This window comes from Galleria mellonella, unplaced genomic scaffold, assembly GCF_026898425.1.
Source record: "Galleria mellonella isolate WM207_F2 unplaced genomic scaffold, CSIRO_AGI_GalMel_v1 utg33, whole genome shotgun sequence".
Taxonomy (NCBI): Eukaryota; Metazoa; Arthropoda; class Insecta; order Lepidoptera; family Pyralidae; genus Galleria; species Galleria mellonella.
The window spans coordinates 664,001-683,019 of NW_026442079.1; the positions used below are offsets into that span (position 1 = coordinate 664,001).

The 19,019-nt window shown below is 30.6% G+C and overlaps 2 protein-coding genes across 3 annotated transcripts in view; both read right to left on the reverse strand.

Moving 5' to 3' along the window:
* The window catches only part of LOC113520235 (major facilitator superfamily domain-containing protein 6-like), a 28,905-nt gene extending 26,015 nt beyond the window's left edge, over window positions 1–2,890 (reverse strand). Inside the window, exons 1-2 of the mRNA XM_052896598.1 lie at window positions 2,673–2,890; window positions 60–137 (exon numbers count right to left, since the gene is read on the reverse strand). Coding sequence (XP_052752558.1) covers window positions 60–117 — 58 coding nt within the window. The 5' untranslated portion in view covers window positions 118–137; window positions 2,673–2,890. The remainder of the gene's footprint in view (window positions 1–59; window positions 138–2,672) is intronic.
* A 3,498-nt stretch (window positions 2,891–6,388) lies between these two features.
* Window positions 6,389–18,100, reverse strand: LOC113517262 (major facilitator superfamily domain-containing protein 6-like). 2 transcript variants are annotated; one of them, XM_052896662.1, is made up of 13 exons: window positions 17,841–18,100; window positions 17,071–17,150; window positions 15,510–15,648; window positions 14,297–14,513; window positions 13,818–13,989; window positions 13,387–13,601; window positions 12,804–13,011; window positions 12,221–12,318; window positions 10,380–10,533; window positions 9,421–9,605; window positions 8,096–8,351; window positions 7,613–7,824; window positions 6,389–6,915 (listed from the first exon to the last, which is right to left on the reverse strand). In XM_052896662.1, exons 2-13 carry the CDS (start codon window positions 17,144–17,146, stop codon window positions 6,721–6,723), a joined length of 2,127 nt encoding a protein of 708 aa, XP_052752622.1. In that variant the 5' UTR covers window positions 17,147–17,150; window positions 17,841–18,100; the 3' UTR covers window positions 6,389–6,720. The 2 variants fall into 2 exon arrangements, with proteins under 2 accessions (XP_052752622.1, XP_052752623.1); XM_052896663.1 differs by lacking the exon at window positions 15,510–15,648.
* Window positions 18,101–19,019: the final 919 nt, after the last annotated feature.

Here is a 19,019-nt window from a genome sequence, read left to right on the forward strand (position 1 = left end):
GAATGTGAAACTGTTCTCCTTATCTGAATCAACTTTAAAATAAGTTCACTTTATCTCACCTGCTTGAAATAGGAAGTAATGTAATTTAATTGGCAGTAAATTAAAATTAATTTTCATTTTAAAGGATAAGCATTTATCTGTAACAAAAGAAAAAAAAAAACAATGAATTAGATTGAAATGGATTGCAACTGAGTAGGATTAATGTGCTGGTTTACGACCAATTAATGTGCTTACGATTTTTAAACATTCATATTTAGTAGAAAGAATTTATTGTTTTACTTAAAAATCATAGTGTACTATAAAAGTATAAAATCTTAATAATTTACTTGTCATGGGTTTTATATTTTTATAATATGATATTATTTTTAATATTTCTTTTTTCTTGAAATATTGCTGTTTTATAGTTCTTAGATATAGAATTTATAAACAGAAAAATAAATAAACATTCAAAACATTTAAAATACTCAAAATAGACAAATATAACCTATGTTACTCATATCATTGACTTGGGCCACTGAATGCACTGTTCTTTAAAGATTTCTTTTCTATACATTTTATTACTAGTCAACCACTCATCAGTTTTCAACTACCATTTTATTGCCAAAAACAAGCTTTGATATATGATTTTAGGCAAGAAAATACTAGTCATATTCTGACATTGCTGTATCCTGTCTACTGATTAAAGAGTATTTCTGGCCATATCTAGAAAGATGAGAGACTGTTCACCATAGTCTCGACATAGAATAGGCCACCCCATTCTTTCCTGTGGGTGTCATAAGAGGCGACTAAGGGAACTTAATAGTTGGGAGATGGGCAGCAGCATCTCTCTTTAAACATCATCAAACCCTAACTGTGGTTGCCAATCTGCCTGCCAAGTGTAGCAACCACTTTCCAAACCCCCCAATATGGAGTGGCCTATGTTCAGCAGTGGATAGATAATGGCTGATATGATGATAATGATGATGAGAGACTGTACATTAAATATATATCTCACATATATAAGTCACAATCAGCTTCAAAATGTAACAGAAAACTTGTTTTTATCTATTTGTTGTGTAACCATTGAATGCCCAAACTATTGAATGAATGACTTAAATATTGGTTGGTAATGAAATTAAATCATATCTTAATGCTTTATGTACAACATTTTATTAAAACTTATTAAATCATCTTTTATTCATGATGAATATGCCTTCTCACTAGTTTTTATGAATATTTATTCATTACAAACAAGAGTTGTTTGGCGTTTAAATCATAATGAACACTGATATTGGCCATTAAATTATATACAGGATTGTGGAACATATTCATCTTGCTATTTTTTTTTGATGGGTGAAAATGGTATTGTAACCCCGCCTGTGCTAACGGAATACGCTGGCGGAGCATCAGTGAAGGGTGATAGATGAGAATAAAAACAGGCCAGTTAGCCCATCGTGATGAATTCATCAGGAATTAACCATGATAGTTTCCAGGGAGAACCATGAAGAGGTCGACCTGGTTGGGTATATTGCTAGCAATGGGATTCTCAGTCTCCATTACTAACAATCCCTTTCCTCCTCTCATCTTGCTATTAAAAATAACAAGAACCTTTGTCTCTATTTGGAAATACCATTATTATAGTTTTAAGTGAAAATGTCAGAGTACCAGCAGCGGTCAGCGAACCAGCACATTAACCCTATTTATTTTTTAACATAAATATTATTTCTAAATCAAAATTATTCTCTTAATAGTAAACAGTTATAATTTCTTTTAAACTTTAGTGTTCAGTTCATTATCAATATAGTTTGCAAATCTTAATACAATTTTTTTTTATGCAACTATATAATTTCTCTTGATATCAGTTATTTTACACTAACTATGGTCACAAGTAAGATGATCACTGTAATTTGTTTATTATTAAATTATTTGTATTAAGAACTTTTAAATCATATTAGTAATAAACAGTTATAATTTTGGTATTATACATATGGACAGTGTCTCCTCATAAGTGGTATATTATATTACCCTACTATTCCAACGGTGGCCAGCGAGATATTTGTAGTTTTATCACAAGATTTTCTTCCATTAATCAACCAAAAAAAAAAAAAAAGAAATAACAATGATATTGTACTTCTTCATGTATTTGAAATTAAATTATTAATTAAATTAAATATTAAATTAATAATTTAATTTAAATATTACATTAATAATTTAATTTAAATATTACATTAATAATTTAATTTAAATATTACATTAATAATTTAATTTAAATATTACATTAATAATTTAATTTAAATATTACATTAATAATTTAATTTAAATATTACATTAATAATTTAATTTAAAAATTACATTAATAATTTAATTTAAAAATTACATTAATAATTTAATTTAAATATTAAATTAATAATTTAATTTACAGATGAAACGGAAACCTATAAAATCTATAGAAATATTTGTAAAATCTTTCCAACTCATTTATATTGTGAAAAGTTAATTTATTTGTTTTTTTTTTTAAATTTATTTATAAAATTTGCCGTATTTATCCGGTAACTACTAACTAGATAGTCTTTAATAGATCGTCACAATAATGGCCAGAAAAAAACATGCAAAAAATTAAGTACTTGACTTACCTAATTGAAATTATAATATTAAAAATATTTCTTTATAAGCGGCAATTTTAGGTTACTTACCGATCAACAATATTTAAATATTTATTAAATGAAAGTATTCACTATTCAGAAAGCTAAAAACAAATACTACTATTACCACTGTGTAGTAAAAATTATATTAAGAACAAAAACTTTGAAATAATTAAAAAAATGCTAATTTCTCTAGCGCGATGTTTACACATGTTCAGAAGATCAAATTCTCATACATTATAATCGCAAACAAAATAATTCGAGTCGCTGTCATGCAGCTGTCACAATCCACTAATCAGTAGTAGAGATGGTAGTTATACCAATAACCATCTGAATAGGCGCTGTTAAATTATCAGTCGTCGACGTAGCCAGCTATTGGTTATAGAACTGCTCCAGCACCCAGCACATTACTGCGCCACGATCATTAATCGCCAAGTGGCACTTACGTTTACACGCCAGCTAAGTCATCTTCGACTACTGCGGCTATTTGCTATCGACAGTAACATCAGCTGTCTTAGCTGGCAGTGAACGTCCAAACCGGTAACGTTCACCATCCAGTAATTTATTAATTGAACTAGCTTCGCTCGCGATAATATAGATTCTGTTCAACAATTCTGGTTAGAAACTCACCCTCGTTAAAAAGTAATTTGAAAAAAGTAATACGCAATTTAATTATGAATTATCTGAACTAATATTGTAAATTCCAAGAAAGATTGTTTGTTTGTTACGCTTTTGCACCAAAAATCGTTATGATGACTTTTAGTTTAACAATAGATGACACCCTAAAGGCAGTGATGAATTATTTTTTTATAAAAAAATTATAGGTTTATTACGCCGTCTGATTTGCTTCAAAGTTTGCAGAATTATTGCTTATAATTCATAATTACATGATAATCATAATATATAGAATTTTTTTTCAAATTAATTCTTGAAGGAATCCTTTTTTACATATCATTAGTTCGCATTATATTGCAATAAAACGATAGTTCTAACTAACACTGTTCTTAAGAACGTATGACGTCCAGCTTTTAACCACAAATGTATTCTAAAATAAGAAATTCTAATTGCATTGTCAATAATAATAATAACTAGATATCTATATCTTATATGAAAATTACAATAAAGGTGGTTTTATGCCATATATAATTATATACGGAACCCTCAGAGTAAAAGTGAAAGTTCAACTCGCACTTGATTGGTTATTTATTCTTTAATAAATATTGATTTAAAATATTGATAATGTTGTACTACTATTTATATGTCTCCATTCTCAATATCGTTGTTGACTGTTATCATAAAAGACTTATCTATTCCGTAAAATTCAAATCTTACAAAACATCAGAACAACAGAACAAGTATTTACGTTTAATAACTTTATTTTGCTGTACTTCAATTTTACATCTATTTTTTTTTAACTAGTGAGTAATGTAAATTCTTTTTTGCGCATTAAACAATAATTGGAAAAGTTATGTGCAGTTAAACGGCAGTTGAAAAGAAAAGAAGTATTTGTTAAAAGAATTTGTACGTACATACACGTATATACGTATATATGTAAAAGAAATATTTTTATTTGCATAATATTATTATAGTTAGGTAATAACATTATGTAAATAAGTTATAATATAAGTAAAGTGTTTTTTTTTTAAACGCGCACAACAAATATAATTAATTCATTATTTATACATAATTTTAAGTACTATTTACATTCGAAATATATCATCACTGATAGTTTAATTTCAAATCATATCAATAAATAGTAATAAACATTTTAAATGAAGTTTTGTTTTTGAAATTGCACTGTCATTCTGACGCTAAGATGGAACACAGTTTATCGATACCAGTGAATATTTAAATATTATCGGAAATGGTATCATACAAAATGTCTTTATTGCCACTGCCACAGGGCTGAGCCACAATTAAAACGTCAGTGTGACATCTCATATGTCGCGTGCTAAGATTGATGATATTTAAAATGACAGTTATGTATATACTATTTAGCACATGAAGTTCCAATGAAACTTATATATTTAGCAACATACCTGTAATAAATAGTTAGGCTGTATGGCTCAGTACCTTTGCCTTTCCCTGAGTGGGATAAATTAAACTACTACTACTACATACCTGTAATAGGACTTATAGATAGAAATCTACCAACAGGTACCATTCACAATTATGTCCTTCAGATTATGAAGTACCTCATACTATGTTTATATTATGTCCAATAGTGGTTATTTTTATTTTGATTATATAACTAAGTTCTTTTTTTTTATTTAGCTATTAAACGCATAGATATATAATAATGAAACTAAAGTTCATAACATAACAGTCAAAGCCGCATTCATTTTGGTGCAGACAGATAATATTTCTAATAAATATTGTTTTGGATTTTATTGTTTAAATCTGGGTAAAACGTCTTACATAAATATTTTTTAAATATTTTCCATGTACAGATATCAGTCAGTTACTATTTTATTATACACAAACAGCGCATAAAGCGGTACTAAGTAGTGACCATTAAATAATATACTTAAAACTACATATAAAAATGATATACTGGAGCAAGGCAGTTATTATTTTCCATGATTAGTAATATATATTACCATAGGTACGCCCAAGGATATCTGCAAAGAACCATAGTAATCGACATATCCTGAAAGGTAAGCAAGCTGAAGTGGTAGTGGGTTGGTCACATAGCTTTAAGAACCAACAATCGATGAGGAAGAAAGGTTCTTGAGTGGCGACCCGTACGGGCAAATGTAGTGTGGGACGAACCCCACTAGATGGAGTGACGACCTCAAATGCATCACAGGTAGTCAGTGGATGCAGGCGATACAGAACCGTTCGTTATGGCAATCTATGGGGCTCCCCCAGGGCCTATGTCCAGCAGTGGACGGATAATATATAAAATCATGATGATGATGATAGATAAGTTTTACTCACTAGTGGTATCCTATTTGTTAACTTCACCAAAAGTGGTAACTCTGCCTGTGATATCGTCTACGCTTGCTAGATACTCTGGTACCTACCATGTAATGTTTTTCAAAATTTCAGGGCCGAATGAAAACCAAATATGATGTTAAAATTACAAAATATATATAATTTAAAAATGTTAAGCTTCATTTTTACTGGACCGATTTCGGTATAATCGAAAATACAAAATTAAGTCCGAAAAATTAGGATTTTATTTCTTGGTAGACCCCCAGTAATAAAAGATAGGTGACGATGAAGTCGGTAACCCATCAAGACGTATTCGTTAGGAATTAACTATGATATTTTCCAGAGTAGATCTCCTAATAATGTATGTGGCTAACAGTGGGGCTGCACTAATTAGACTTCATTACTAAAAATTATCTTTTTTTTTATACAACTTAGAATGGCAAACAAGCTGACAGCCCACCTGATGGAAAGTGGTAAACGTCGCCTATAGACATGAGCAGTACCATGGACATAACAGAGTATACTGTTTCGCCCATGATACCCCCCATGCGTTGTCATTCCTGAGGACTCAGGTGTTATTCCTCTGTACCCAGTAAATTCACGTCACATCCCATCCTTCAAACCCAAAGACAGCCATGCAAACACAACTGCTTTACGGTTGAAACACGAACGGGACAAAGATACCCAATCAATCGACTTTTGTACAAAATCTCCCTCTGGTATCTCCCCCTTTCTTGGATAAGAACTGGTTTAGACATAATCTAATAAACACTCTTATGCTGTACACCATGAAGTGTTGTGAATGGAACTAAAAAAATGGATTAGAAATTAAAATTACTTTTTATGAACTTTACTAAAAAATTTATTATTTACACTAGTAAAAAAATAATTTTGCTAAAAACAAAAATCCTGATTATGTCATATAATATATATAAATGAATTCGTAGTTCCCTTGGTCACACCATACATTGGGAACGACTAAGCGATTAATTATTTTAATTTTTTTTTTTAATATTTTATAAATATCCATTAGTAGTCAACAACTATTTTAACTTCGGGCGTTTGATTGTTCGCGCAATTGACAGGACAACATCTATAGGGTCAGTTAGTATATGTTCTGACTGTCAGAATATATTGTTTAATGACGATCAGGTAACTACAATCATTTCCTTGTGTTAATACGTTGTATTTTGTTTTTGAGTGCATATTGACTAAATACGTGTAAAGCACAGAAGATTAGGGAACTGATCCCGAACCAGCGGAATGTGGTCGAACCACCATACGATTTGTAAAGTTGACCGCCGATCATACTTCCGATAGATGTCCCCACTCCTTCATACATCGCACCTACTAAGCCCTGTAATATAAGATAATCTTTTATTGCAACTGTTCTGTGTTTGTAACATTATATATATTTTATATGGTACAGTAAAAAAAAAAAAATATTGTTATACAGAGGGTTGCGATATTTTAATGACCAAATTTCAGCTTTACAGGGGGGTAAGAGATTGTCAGTAATGCGGAGTATCAGTCTCATTGCTAGCAATATACTCTATTAGGTCGATCTTCCAGTGGTCTCCCCTGAAAACCATCGTACTATATTCCAGGTGTATTCATCACGATGAGCTAACTGACTTGCCTTTTTATTCTAATCTATCATCCCTCATTGATGCCCTGCCGGCGTGTACCGTCAGCGCGGGCGGGGTTACCATTCCATTATCATCCATTTAAAATAGAACTTCAGCTTTATTAGGTTTATCTTTGAGATATTGGGATAATAACAGTTTTCAAACTCTCGTCTTCGGCGTGGGTGTGAAGCAAATATTAACTCAAATAAACTAAAACGAAATAAAAAAAGTTTCCAACAGGACTAAAATTTGCATCCATAGGGTACGGTAACCCCCTTTACGATCCAGACGGGCTGTATGTTTGTTTGCCACTATAGTAGTATAGAAAAAAAACATCAGTTTTTTACTTTTAGAAAAGATCCAAACCCATAACTGTAGGATAAGATTCACTGATATTATATGAAAATGTTTGATGCATTCATGTACCTGAACTGTAGTTTCTGTTCCATCTGGCGAGACCATTTTTGCATAAGAGGTCAAAGTAGGGTAGAACATGCCATATGTGATCCCTTGCAGCATCTCTATGGGCAGAACCCACCATGCGTTCGTAAGGATCGAATATAGTAAGAATCGTACTCCGAAGGCGAACAGCACTAAACTCATCATATTAATGTGTCCCACTTTTCTTAAAACATATCCTAGAAGGTTGAAAATTGCAAACATTTTTGAGAACCTATACTAATTTTACAAATGGACAAGTATCTAGTGTTTGTATGGGATGCTTAAATTTTTTTATCAACGTAAGGAAAACCAAGTTTCGTTCACAAACTGTACTAGATATGACATATACAGAATATCAGAATTGTATCATTTTGGCGGAATTGCTTTTTATCATCAAGTTCGGCTCAGAAATTTCTGAGACAGACAAAGTAAAAAGGTTTACAGCGTAATATAAAAAGTATCACTTACCAGACACAAATAGAAAAGGTATTTCCCCACCAAATGATTGAATAGCACTAACAAGACCCTCTAGTGTTTTTATATAATCAGATCCGTCGCAACTCAAAGCTGCTATGTCTTCGAGATGCCAGAAAAGGAATTGCCATACGAAACCAGTGTAAATGCCCACTGATATAGCCCACAACAAAAATATAATTGTTGGTAAAGAAGATACTAGCGTTCCAACTTCTGCCAAGATATTCATAGACATTTTTATGGTATTTGTCTGAAAGTTAAAATTTAAATATATTTAGATTTTTGACATGCAGCTTATTTGTATGATTTATTATTAGTCGAAGCAGATATATAGCATGCAAGCTACTGATTATTGTAATTCAAGATTTATGGAAGGAAAGGGATTATTAGTAACCGGGATCTAATAGCCCTATTGTTAGCAATATCAGTTCCACCTCCACGTGGTTTCCCTTGGAAACCACCTTGGATAATTTTTATGAATTCGTTACTATGGGCCAACCTTGACCTGCTTCAGTCATCATCCCTCACTGGTGCCCCGCAAGCGTATGTTGACAGTGCAGGCGGGGTTACCATTCGATTATCACTCATTAAAAAAAATCACATCATAAAAGCATTTGTAATGTGCGAGTGAAATGGTGTTAATATTAAGTTTTCAAGCACGTATTTGTCTCGGTATAACTGAAGCAATGATATAGGAAGCATAAAGATTATAAAAAATAGCTAGAATTGTACAAGTGACTGCAAAGGGCTTCTTCTTTTTACTGTCAATATTACGGGGGTCTTTTTTTGTTGTGGTAACAGTATACGCTAGTGAGGCATCAGTGAGGGATGATAGGTGAGAAGAAAAAAACAGATCAGTTAGTTGAACTTGATGAATACACCTGGAATTAAGCACGATGGTTTCCAGGGGGGACCATGTGGAGGTCGACCTACTAGGTTATATTGTTAGCAATGGAACTGGTAGTCTGCATTACTAACAATCCCGTTCCTCCGTGTTACGGGGGTCAGGTATTATAAGATCATAATCATTTTAAGAGCAGTGCCCATTGTTGTGTACAAATTGAAAATTAAGCACTGTTTGAGGTGTGACCCCGAAATTATATATTGCGTCATTGTTTAGTTTTCATTTGGTCAAATTGTGCCTATAGTGGCCTATTTGGCAATGAAGATGGTTTGAGAATTTCTAAATAGGCCAATTAGTTAGACCAATAGTTAAATTGCAGGAATGTCTTTTGATGGATTTGTTCAGCTGGGGTTGAATATATTAATAAAATACACGCAGAATATGTTCAAAAAATCTTTTTTATACAATTACTTACTTTTACAAATATAGAAACTGTAACGTCTCCACACATATAGACGAACATAAGTATAAATGCCACGATATAATTTTTGTACGCTCCATCACTGAATAGATCTATGAGAGCTCCGGTGATCAGTGAGAACATTCCATAACCGAGAGATCCCCATAATCTCTGTTTGCCATAATCAGATATTTTATCACCTGTAAGGAAGTTAAATAAGTCGTTTACATATTAAACAATATTTTTTTTTACAAATAATGATTAAAATATATACATGACAGGAAATTTATACATTATAGCATATATAAATCGGTTGACAAGATCGGATTTTAACTGTTCATCCAATTTTAATTTTTAATTTATCAGAGGGAGCCTTTGTACAAAAGTCGTTTGCTTGGACACCTCTGTCCCATTCTTGTTTCTACCGTGAAACAGTTGTGTTTGCATGGCTGTGTTTCGGTTTGAAGGGTGGGATATAGTAGTGAATTTACAGGGTGCTATGGTTTTTTTTTTAATGGGTGATAATGGAAAGGTAACTCCGCCTGCGCTATCGGTATACGCAGGCGGGACACCAGTGAGTGATGGTAGGTGAGGATGAAAGTAGGTCAGTTAGTCCATCGTGACGAATTCCACTAGAATTAACCACGATGGTTTCCAGGGGGAACCGCGTGGAACTCGACCTAATAGGGTGTATTGCTAACAATGGGTTCATTAGACCCCATTACTAAAAATCCCTTTCCGCACTATATGCGACGGTTACCACTTTCCATCAGGTGGGCCGTCAGCTTATTTGCTATTCTAAGTTGCATATTAAAAAATTGCCGCTAATTTTAATGGGAGATATATAAGATTTTAGCAAAACTGCATTTAGACATTTATTGGTACAGATCATACTAATGCGGTCATATTGGTAAAATACTGTATAAAATGTTTTTATAAAGTAATTTAATAAAAATATTTCAAATTAGTCTTACCAAGAAGATCAAAGCATATAGCATCAGCAAATGTTATCACGATAGATTGACTGACCCAGCTGATTATCATAAATAAAAAGAATAACCAAAACTCCCTTGTATATTGTGTCATATTATTTTTACTATCTGATGCAGCTTCAAAAACTTCATTTAACTGTAAAAATAAAAGATATTTCAATCTATAACGTATACGTTCTTTTTATGATATATATATAACATTTAAGACATATATTAGTTCACAGAACTTATAACTAGGTATGTTTACACTGTCAAATATATAGATACAAAGCAGATGAAAAATTGATAATAATAATTATCAGGTAAGTCTTAAACAATACAAAATATTGCAAAATTTTGGAGGCATTATAAAATTGTATCAATAGTAATTATCAAGCTTAAAAAACGTGATATATTTGATAGTGTAATATACCCTTAAAGCAATGACAGAACACGAATGATGCAGGTCATAAGTGTAGCTAATAACATAAACATTTATATTTCTCGTTTCTAATAGCTGAGAAAATTCTAGTATAAACACCAAATAAGACAAAACAAAACATTTTGTAATGAGCATCTGTTATATTTTACCGTAACACGGAAAAATAAAGTACGATTTAATCCTTACGATATAATAGGAGAGCAAAATATACGAAATTGCATAAAGACAATTTTATATTTTCGCAACACATGAATTCCGTTCATATCCATAATGTCATCGCGGTAAATACATATGGAACATCTCTATACGAGTACAAATGCATATACCCTGTTTTACGATTATATCGTGACAATAGAATCATACAATACCATATCGTATTACGGTAAGTTATAAATGTACTAAATGCTTTTATCTCATACAGATACGCATGTTTACTTACATCATCCAGATTTAAAAAAATAAATTTTGGATTGAACAAGATGGTATCACGAATTGATACTTGATTTCTTATGAGACTTTAACACGTGGATGTTTTGAGAGGTCTGCCCTGGTATACTAAAAATTTAAAATGATATATATGTTAATCTTCAAAGCAAGGGTTCACTTAATTACGTAATAATAGTAAACAGCTAGCTTTGTTGCAACGTAATATACCTATTAATCAGTCATTTTGAAAAATACTTACTTGAACTAAATTTCTTTTTTTATTTTTCAAGCAATTTATAGTAAAAAATGTTGTTGTTAAATCAATCAATCAATCAACCAACCAATCGGTCAGTGTGTAAGTGAGTTAGACAGTCAGTGAGTCAGTAAGTCAAACAGCCAGTGAGTTAGACAGAAAGTCAACCATTCAATAAATGAGTCAGCCAATTAGTGAGTCAGTGAGCGAGTTAGTCATTGAATCGGCCAGTCAGCGAGTTGGTCAGTTTGCGTTTTGAGCGAGTCAGACAGTAAGCAAGTCAGTCAGCCAGTTAGTCGGACAGTCAATGAGTCAGCCATTCAGCGAGTCGGTCCGTCAGTAAGTGCTGGTCAGTAAGTTAGCGAGTGAGCTAGTCAGTTAATCAATTATTCAATCAGTGTGTTGGCGAGTGAATCAGTCAATTAGCCAGCCAGCTAGTCAGTCAGCGAGTCGGTCTGACAATTAGTGAGTCGGTGAGCGAGTTAGTCAACGAGTCAGTTAGTTAGCGAGTCGGTCCGTCAGTTAATCAGACAGTTAGTGAGTCGGTCAGTCAGTCATATTTTTATGTATTACCATTGTGTACAATAAAGTATAAATAAATAGTAATTTCATCTTTTATTATGATGAATGCAGTTTTTCATCACTGAGAGTTTATTATTAATAATGAATTGTTAACGGCCCTTAATACTTAGATATATATTACATTTAAGAATTCATACATACCTGACTATTATTACAACTAATTTGGCACGAGGTATGGTACAGTTCGGTTTCCAGTTGGTAAACGGCACTCGATGAACATTTTGGATAATGTATAGAACCTGCAAAGTAAAAAATATAGTAGATCATGAAATATGTCGAAATATCATTGCATAAATACAAATAAAATAATAAAAAGTAAAATAATAAAATTTGCTGGAAGAAATCTCTATTGGAGATAAGCTCGCCCTTGTGCACTATTATGTTTGTTTTTACATTTCAATAACCTTTTGTGTACAATAAAGAATAAAGAATAAAAAGTATACGAAAATAACGAAATTTAATTATAAAGACTCTTTTATTCATAAGAACTAAAACTTTTACAAACCTGTTTTAATTACTAGTATTTTTCTCTCTGAATTAAAAATAGATTTCAAAATAAAAAGTTGTTAGTGTTAGTGAAATAAAGGCGGTTAAAATAGATATAAAACGTTTAAAATTTTATTTCAGTTCCCAAACCAAGTAGTACCTATATTTTGTGAACATATTTTCCATGGTAGATTCTAAAATTTGGCAAGAGAAAATAGTACATATTAAAGTTACTAACCATCTGGTAAAGTAATATGGTCTAGCTGCAAGTAAAGACATTCGTCCATGGAGATCGCAGTAGACGGTAGTACAGTGCCAGTGAATGATAAATTCGTTGGGAATTCTTTGCCGATCCTCGTATTTGGTTGACAAAAAGTGGTGATCTCTGATTGCCAACTCTTGCATAACTCCAAAAGCTGCCATGGTTTTTTAAAATTACACGAAACCTGTAGACATTGAAAGTAGTGTGATTTAAGTAAAACTCCACATGACTATTCTGTATCGCTCGCATTAAAAAAAAAATGTATAGCAGTAAATCTAAAAAAATAGGTATTTCTTTTTTTATACATAAAACATCACAAGAATATTGGCTATATGCATTATCACAGCTGATAAACATAAAAAAATATATAATTACAAAAAAAGCGAATACATTTTAAAGAAACTGCATTGTACATTGTTACTTTAAGTTAGTGTGTTTTAATAAATGAAAATGTAATAAATGAAGGATGATGAGGATGATGTCAGATCAGGTAGTAGATCATGTTTTATATTACTGTGCTTACTAAAAATTATTATAAGGCTAGTTAAATATTATTTACCATGCATTCACTCTCCATATAATTATCCAATACAGTCAGTTCGGATGTATTATTTGTACAGAAACGATAATTGAGTGTGTTATTCAAACATATCATGTAAGGGTTTTTAAAACCGATTATTGAAGACAGTATTTCATTCGTGCAGTTGAGTGCACATGGTTGACTAATGTTCACGAAGCCGCTACCAACGCGACATTGAGGAATGTACTCATGACCTGTAAAACAGCAGTCAGTACATTCTATTAATATTTATACAATAAGTAGATTTTAAGAAGGTAATAAGTATCAGCTATCAGATAAATTATTAATATTTTATTCTTAAATTTATACAGTAATCACTCTCTCTGTTCATTGCCTAAAGTTTAATTTTTCAACTTACAAATAAGTTAATTATTATGTTCAGATATGCTAATGAGAACAGGTTTACTTACCATCTAAAATGATATCCTTTGTTGTAATATAAGCACATTTATCATGTAACATAATGTTACCGAAGTTTGATAAATACTGCAAACTGTCTGTGCTGCTGTCACAGTACTGTGGTATGTCCCAATGCTCACAAACAGTCTGCCACATCTTGGGCGACGATATATCACAGTTCATCTGAAGAAAAAAATATTGTAATATAATGTATATTTTGTGATTTCATACAATATTAGAGATAATACGAAAATAGAAAAAAATTGTAGTTCTCTTGAATATCAAGAGAACTGCAATTTTGCAGAGTCATTAATATACAAAGTGACTAAGAAAACTTATTTAAACAAACTCAAATAACATTTCTACTTTAATAATAATTATATTTACAGAAAATAGGACTAAGTTCCTCTTCTAGCATATTACTAATTACTGTACAAGTGATCAGTTTAAACATAATGTGTAAGTTAAAAAATTATGGGACAGCACTCACCTCACATTTAGCTTCTTTCTTATCTTTTCCAAGTGTACTTACTTTACATTTATCTATAGATCCACCTGCCTGACAACTTCTTAGAACTGTCATGCCATTAGCACAATCCAACTGAACCATAGTTCCAACTCTGTTCTCTGGTATAAAGTATATAGCTGAGAAACTCACTATTGTCATCACTTCAAATAGTATAAAAATAGATTTTTGTAACTTAAATCTGAAAGTTAAACATATATGCATTTGTCATACAAATAGGTACCATTGTTAATTTCTTATAATTAGGTATTACTAATAATTTCCTACCAATGTTGCCAACACTTTGTAGGTATATATTTAAGAATGTTCAAACAGTTTTTAAATAAAATTTAAAAAAAATGACTCAAATACAATAGAATTTTTACAAAAGAATTACTTTTTAATATATTTGAATAATTGAATTAGTCTCAAATATATTAATATTACATCTATATAATTTTTAAACCAGCTCCTTTAATAATTAATGTTAAAAGTGTAATAATGTCTTAGCTAAAATAGGTTTATAAGAGGTTTGATATATATATATATATATATATATATATAAGGGAGCTAGTATCGGTATAAAATACAAGTGAACTTGTAACCAGTTCTTACATGTAAGTATATAAGTCCTAAAATGTTTTATCTAATGTATGAAATAATAATACATTCACGTAAAACCTTTCTTGATCTTTTAATCTGAATACAAACCAGCAGTGTATTGTTAAAATAAATAATTAAACACTACAGAAATAGTGTGGTTCTCTTTTTTTAACATTAATTTTACATGTATGTAACATAATTGGAATATATCAGGGACAATAAAGAATAGTATCACCAGAGGGAGACTTTGTACAAAAGTCGATTGCTTGGGTACATCTGTCCCATTCGTGTTTCTACCGTGAAGCAGTTGTGATTGCATGGCTGTTTCGGTTTGAAGGGCGTAAAGATTTGATATGGCGTTAATTTACAGGGTACAGAGAAATAACATCTGAGTCCTCAGGAATGGCAACGTATGGAGGGTATCACGGGCGAAACAGTATACTCTGTTATGTCCACGGTACTGCTTATGTCTATAGGCGACAGTTACCACTTTCCATCAGGTGGGCCGTCAGCTTGTTTGCCATTCTAACTTGTATAAAAAAAATCAGTGAAAGAATTGTACTTTTAAATTGGATTAATAGCTTTCTTAACATACCTGTCGGCGATAACACCCAAAATTGGTTTTGCTATGAGTCCAAATATAGGCAGTATTGTGTATATGAGACCTACAGTTGCTGATGAAAATCCTAATTGACGGGCATAAGTTGACAGATAAGGCACTAAGGGTGCTGTTCCTATAACATATACATAATTAGGTTATACATTACAGAAAGGGCTGTATATAAAATTGCATTCAGTGACAATATTTTATAAAACAGAACTAAAGGAAGGAAGATCTGAATGCAAGAAAAATGAATCCTTTACACAAACCTACTATCACATAATATGTAAAATAATATTTTAATATTTTCCTCCTTACTTTTTGTTCAATTAGCACCAAATTCAATGGACAGGCATGCAATTATAAAGTAAAAAACACTAAAACTAATAAAAATTTACACTGAAAATTTGCTTTTGTTACTTTAGTTGAAATGAATATATCATTATTATCTTTGGATTGTTGCAGGTATCATTATATTACATTCACTTCTTTTCTGTCATATCCAGGTATAATTATAAATAAAATTCTTATAAATGTGATAATTTTGTACATATCAAACAATTTAGTATTAATTGCATGCAAATTATTTATTTCTAAAGATTATATTATGAGTGTGCTGCATTTAAATCATGTTTAAATGAAGACATGCTGCATGTAATAAATTATCATATTGTTAATGTAATAAAAACCAATTAACTAAGTATTATAGATTTCTAAAACAAGGAAGTCTAATTTTAATGGTTTGAAATTTAAAGTTTTATAAACTGCAATGTTTTTAATGTGTAATTTTTTTTTTAAACTTGTTTATATTGTATTTTTAAGTAATATTTTTAATAGATTATGAACTGTTAATAGTTTGTATACTGAAAAATTATAAAAAAGGGACTTCATGAGTAATAAAATGATGTCAAGTCAAATAAGTATACAGTTATAAAATGTTATGTTTTAATGAATTAAAATGTAAACTTTAATTAATTAAATGTTTTTTTTTTATTTTAATATTGATTTTTCCATTTAAGTATCTAATAACTATGACCTTGCATATTTTCATTATTAATTCTATAACTTTACTAGAAATAAATTAAGGAAATTGGTTTTAAGATAGAATACTAAATTAGGGACTGGAAGGCATTAAATATTTAAAAAAAAAAAAAAAATAGGAAAAACCCACAACAACGTAATAAGATTCTTTAAACATAAATAGCCCATGTTATTTATACATAGCCATTCCTAAGGACTATGTTATTACATTCACATCAGTACAGTATATTGCATGATTAAGCAAAATATTAAACAAAAATACCTTATAGGAATACATTTTAGGAAGATTAAAATTGTATGTAAATTTCAATACATACAAAATTGAAATAATTTTTTAATAATATTTATTACTTTTTATCAAATCAAACAAGTTAAGCAATCCTGATGTCAATGTGAGTAAAGCGGATATAAATATAGTACAATATAATCCATGCTAGTTATTAAATCTGTTTATACCCTATTTAAATAATGATAACTTACAAAGTCATCAATGATAATCAATATATAAACTCACCTGCATTAAATAAAAAGAAATGAAACTTAATTGGCAATAACTTATGGTTTAGTTTCATTTTTATTAAAGACAGCATTTGACTGCAACAAAGAAAAACTTTTAAATTATCAACATGGACATTATCTTACATAATGTAATAAAGTTGCAATGTCTGTACATGGGAGATAATTAAGACAAAAATGATATGAGGGTTCTGATGAGAACAATAGAAACTTTAATAAATAATTTTTAGAAATTTTGTCTCTCTGTACTGTTCTCACATTATACAAAACTATTATACAAATGCATACAGTTTTCACAATTATATTTTTAAAAGTGTAATTTAAAAATTAGTGTATGTTTTATCTTGATAAACTATCTATGTGGTTGATTCAATCAGTCTTCTTACTTTTGAAACCTATACATACAAAGTAGAAGGCAATAGGCTAGTATACATACCAAACAGAAGCGAACTTGTAAGCAGTTCATACATGAAGTATATAAGTCCAAATATTTTTTATCTAATGTATGAAATAAATTACTTAATAAAAAAAGTACTTTCTAAAAAGCAACAGTATAATTATATAAGAATTTTAAAATTTTGTACACGTACATACAACATAAGAATTTTATTTCAATTTTTCCTGTTCATAATGGACAAGTATAAGGAAAAAAGTGTAGTTATCTATATAGTGAAAGAAATTTTCTAAGGCTATTTCTAAAATTAATCTCATAATAATTAGACTATAGTACAGTTCAGTTCCTGAAATATTTATTAAAATGTTACTTACAAATTTTTTTTTTTGTTTATTTGCACTATACCGATAAAGTAAACAAGACGGATCACGATTTCGATCGGAACTGATTCTGATTAAGTTATGCTTTGCGTGATTTCTTCTACTGGTGGGGTGCATGCTGTGATGACTGGGGAACAGGTTCGTACAGATACTCATTACTCTGATTGTATGTTTAATAGACCTATATGTTCTTTTCAGTATTGGGGTTTTAATGTTTTTATTTATATTTATTAGTAAAATTATTTTGTGATGCATTTTGTCAATGTCAATTGTCAAAGCAGTCATTGACATTGATTGATCGATAACAAATTGTTAATGTCACTGTCAAAAACCTTGCCACGGATATAGAAGAAGTGTAGTACCTGCTTTTTCTATGACCATGGTACATAGAAAGGTACTATCTATTATATTAAAAATAAGTAATTAATTAGAGCATCGACTACTTTCAAAAAGTTTAGTTAAATATATTATACTAAATGTATAATTTAGTTTTTAAGTTTAGCTATTTTATATAGGAAAAATGATATGAAGGGAAGGTTGAAGGCTTTGTTCTTAGGTTGAAGGTTAGAAGCGTCCTCTTAAAATAAATACTTTTGATTTTTGATAACGTATGCAGTAAAATACGCATTGTTTTTTAATAAATAATAATTACGGCACCTTTCTATAATTTGATACGACAAGACTCGAATCCACACCTGCTTAACCTTTGGGTCAATTTTAATGTGTTCCCAGTTGCATCACAGTTGAAATATTATCAGTAAATGTCTTAACCATTTTTCAATGTTATTTATATGTTGATGTCTTAAATATTGACATATTTAAAATTATTACCTAGAAGGAGGTCTGGGCCTTAACATAGGTGAATTTTATGTATTTTTACACATGCTGGGATGGGCATCAGACGACTCTGGGGTGGGCACAATTCACCCGATAGCCCGATATATAAATAATTATGACGATAATTTAAATACATATCAAAAGATACGTATATGCAGGGATTTTAATGAATGAAAAAGAAATAATAAATAATTATATGCTGGAAGTATATCAGTGAATGATGATAGACAAGAAGTCAAGTCCAGTGACCCATTGTGACTTAATCACATCAGGAACTAACTACATTGGTTTCCAATGAGGACCATACAGAGATTGACCTGATAGAATGTGTTGCTA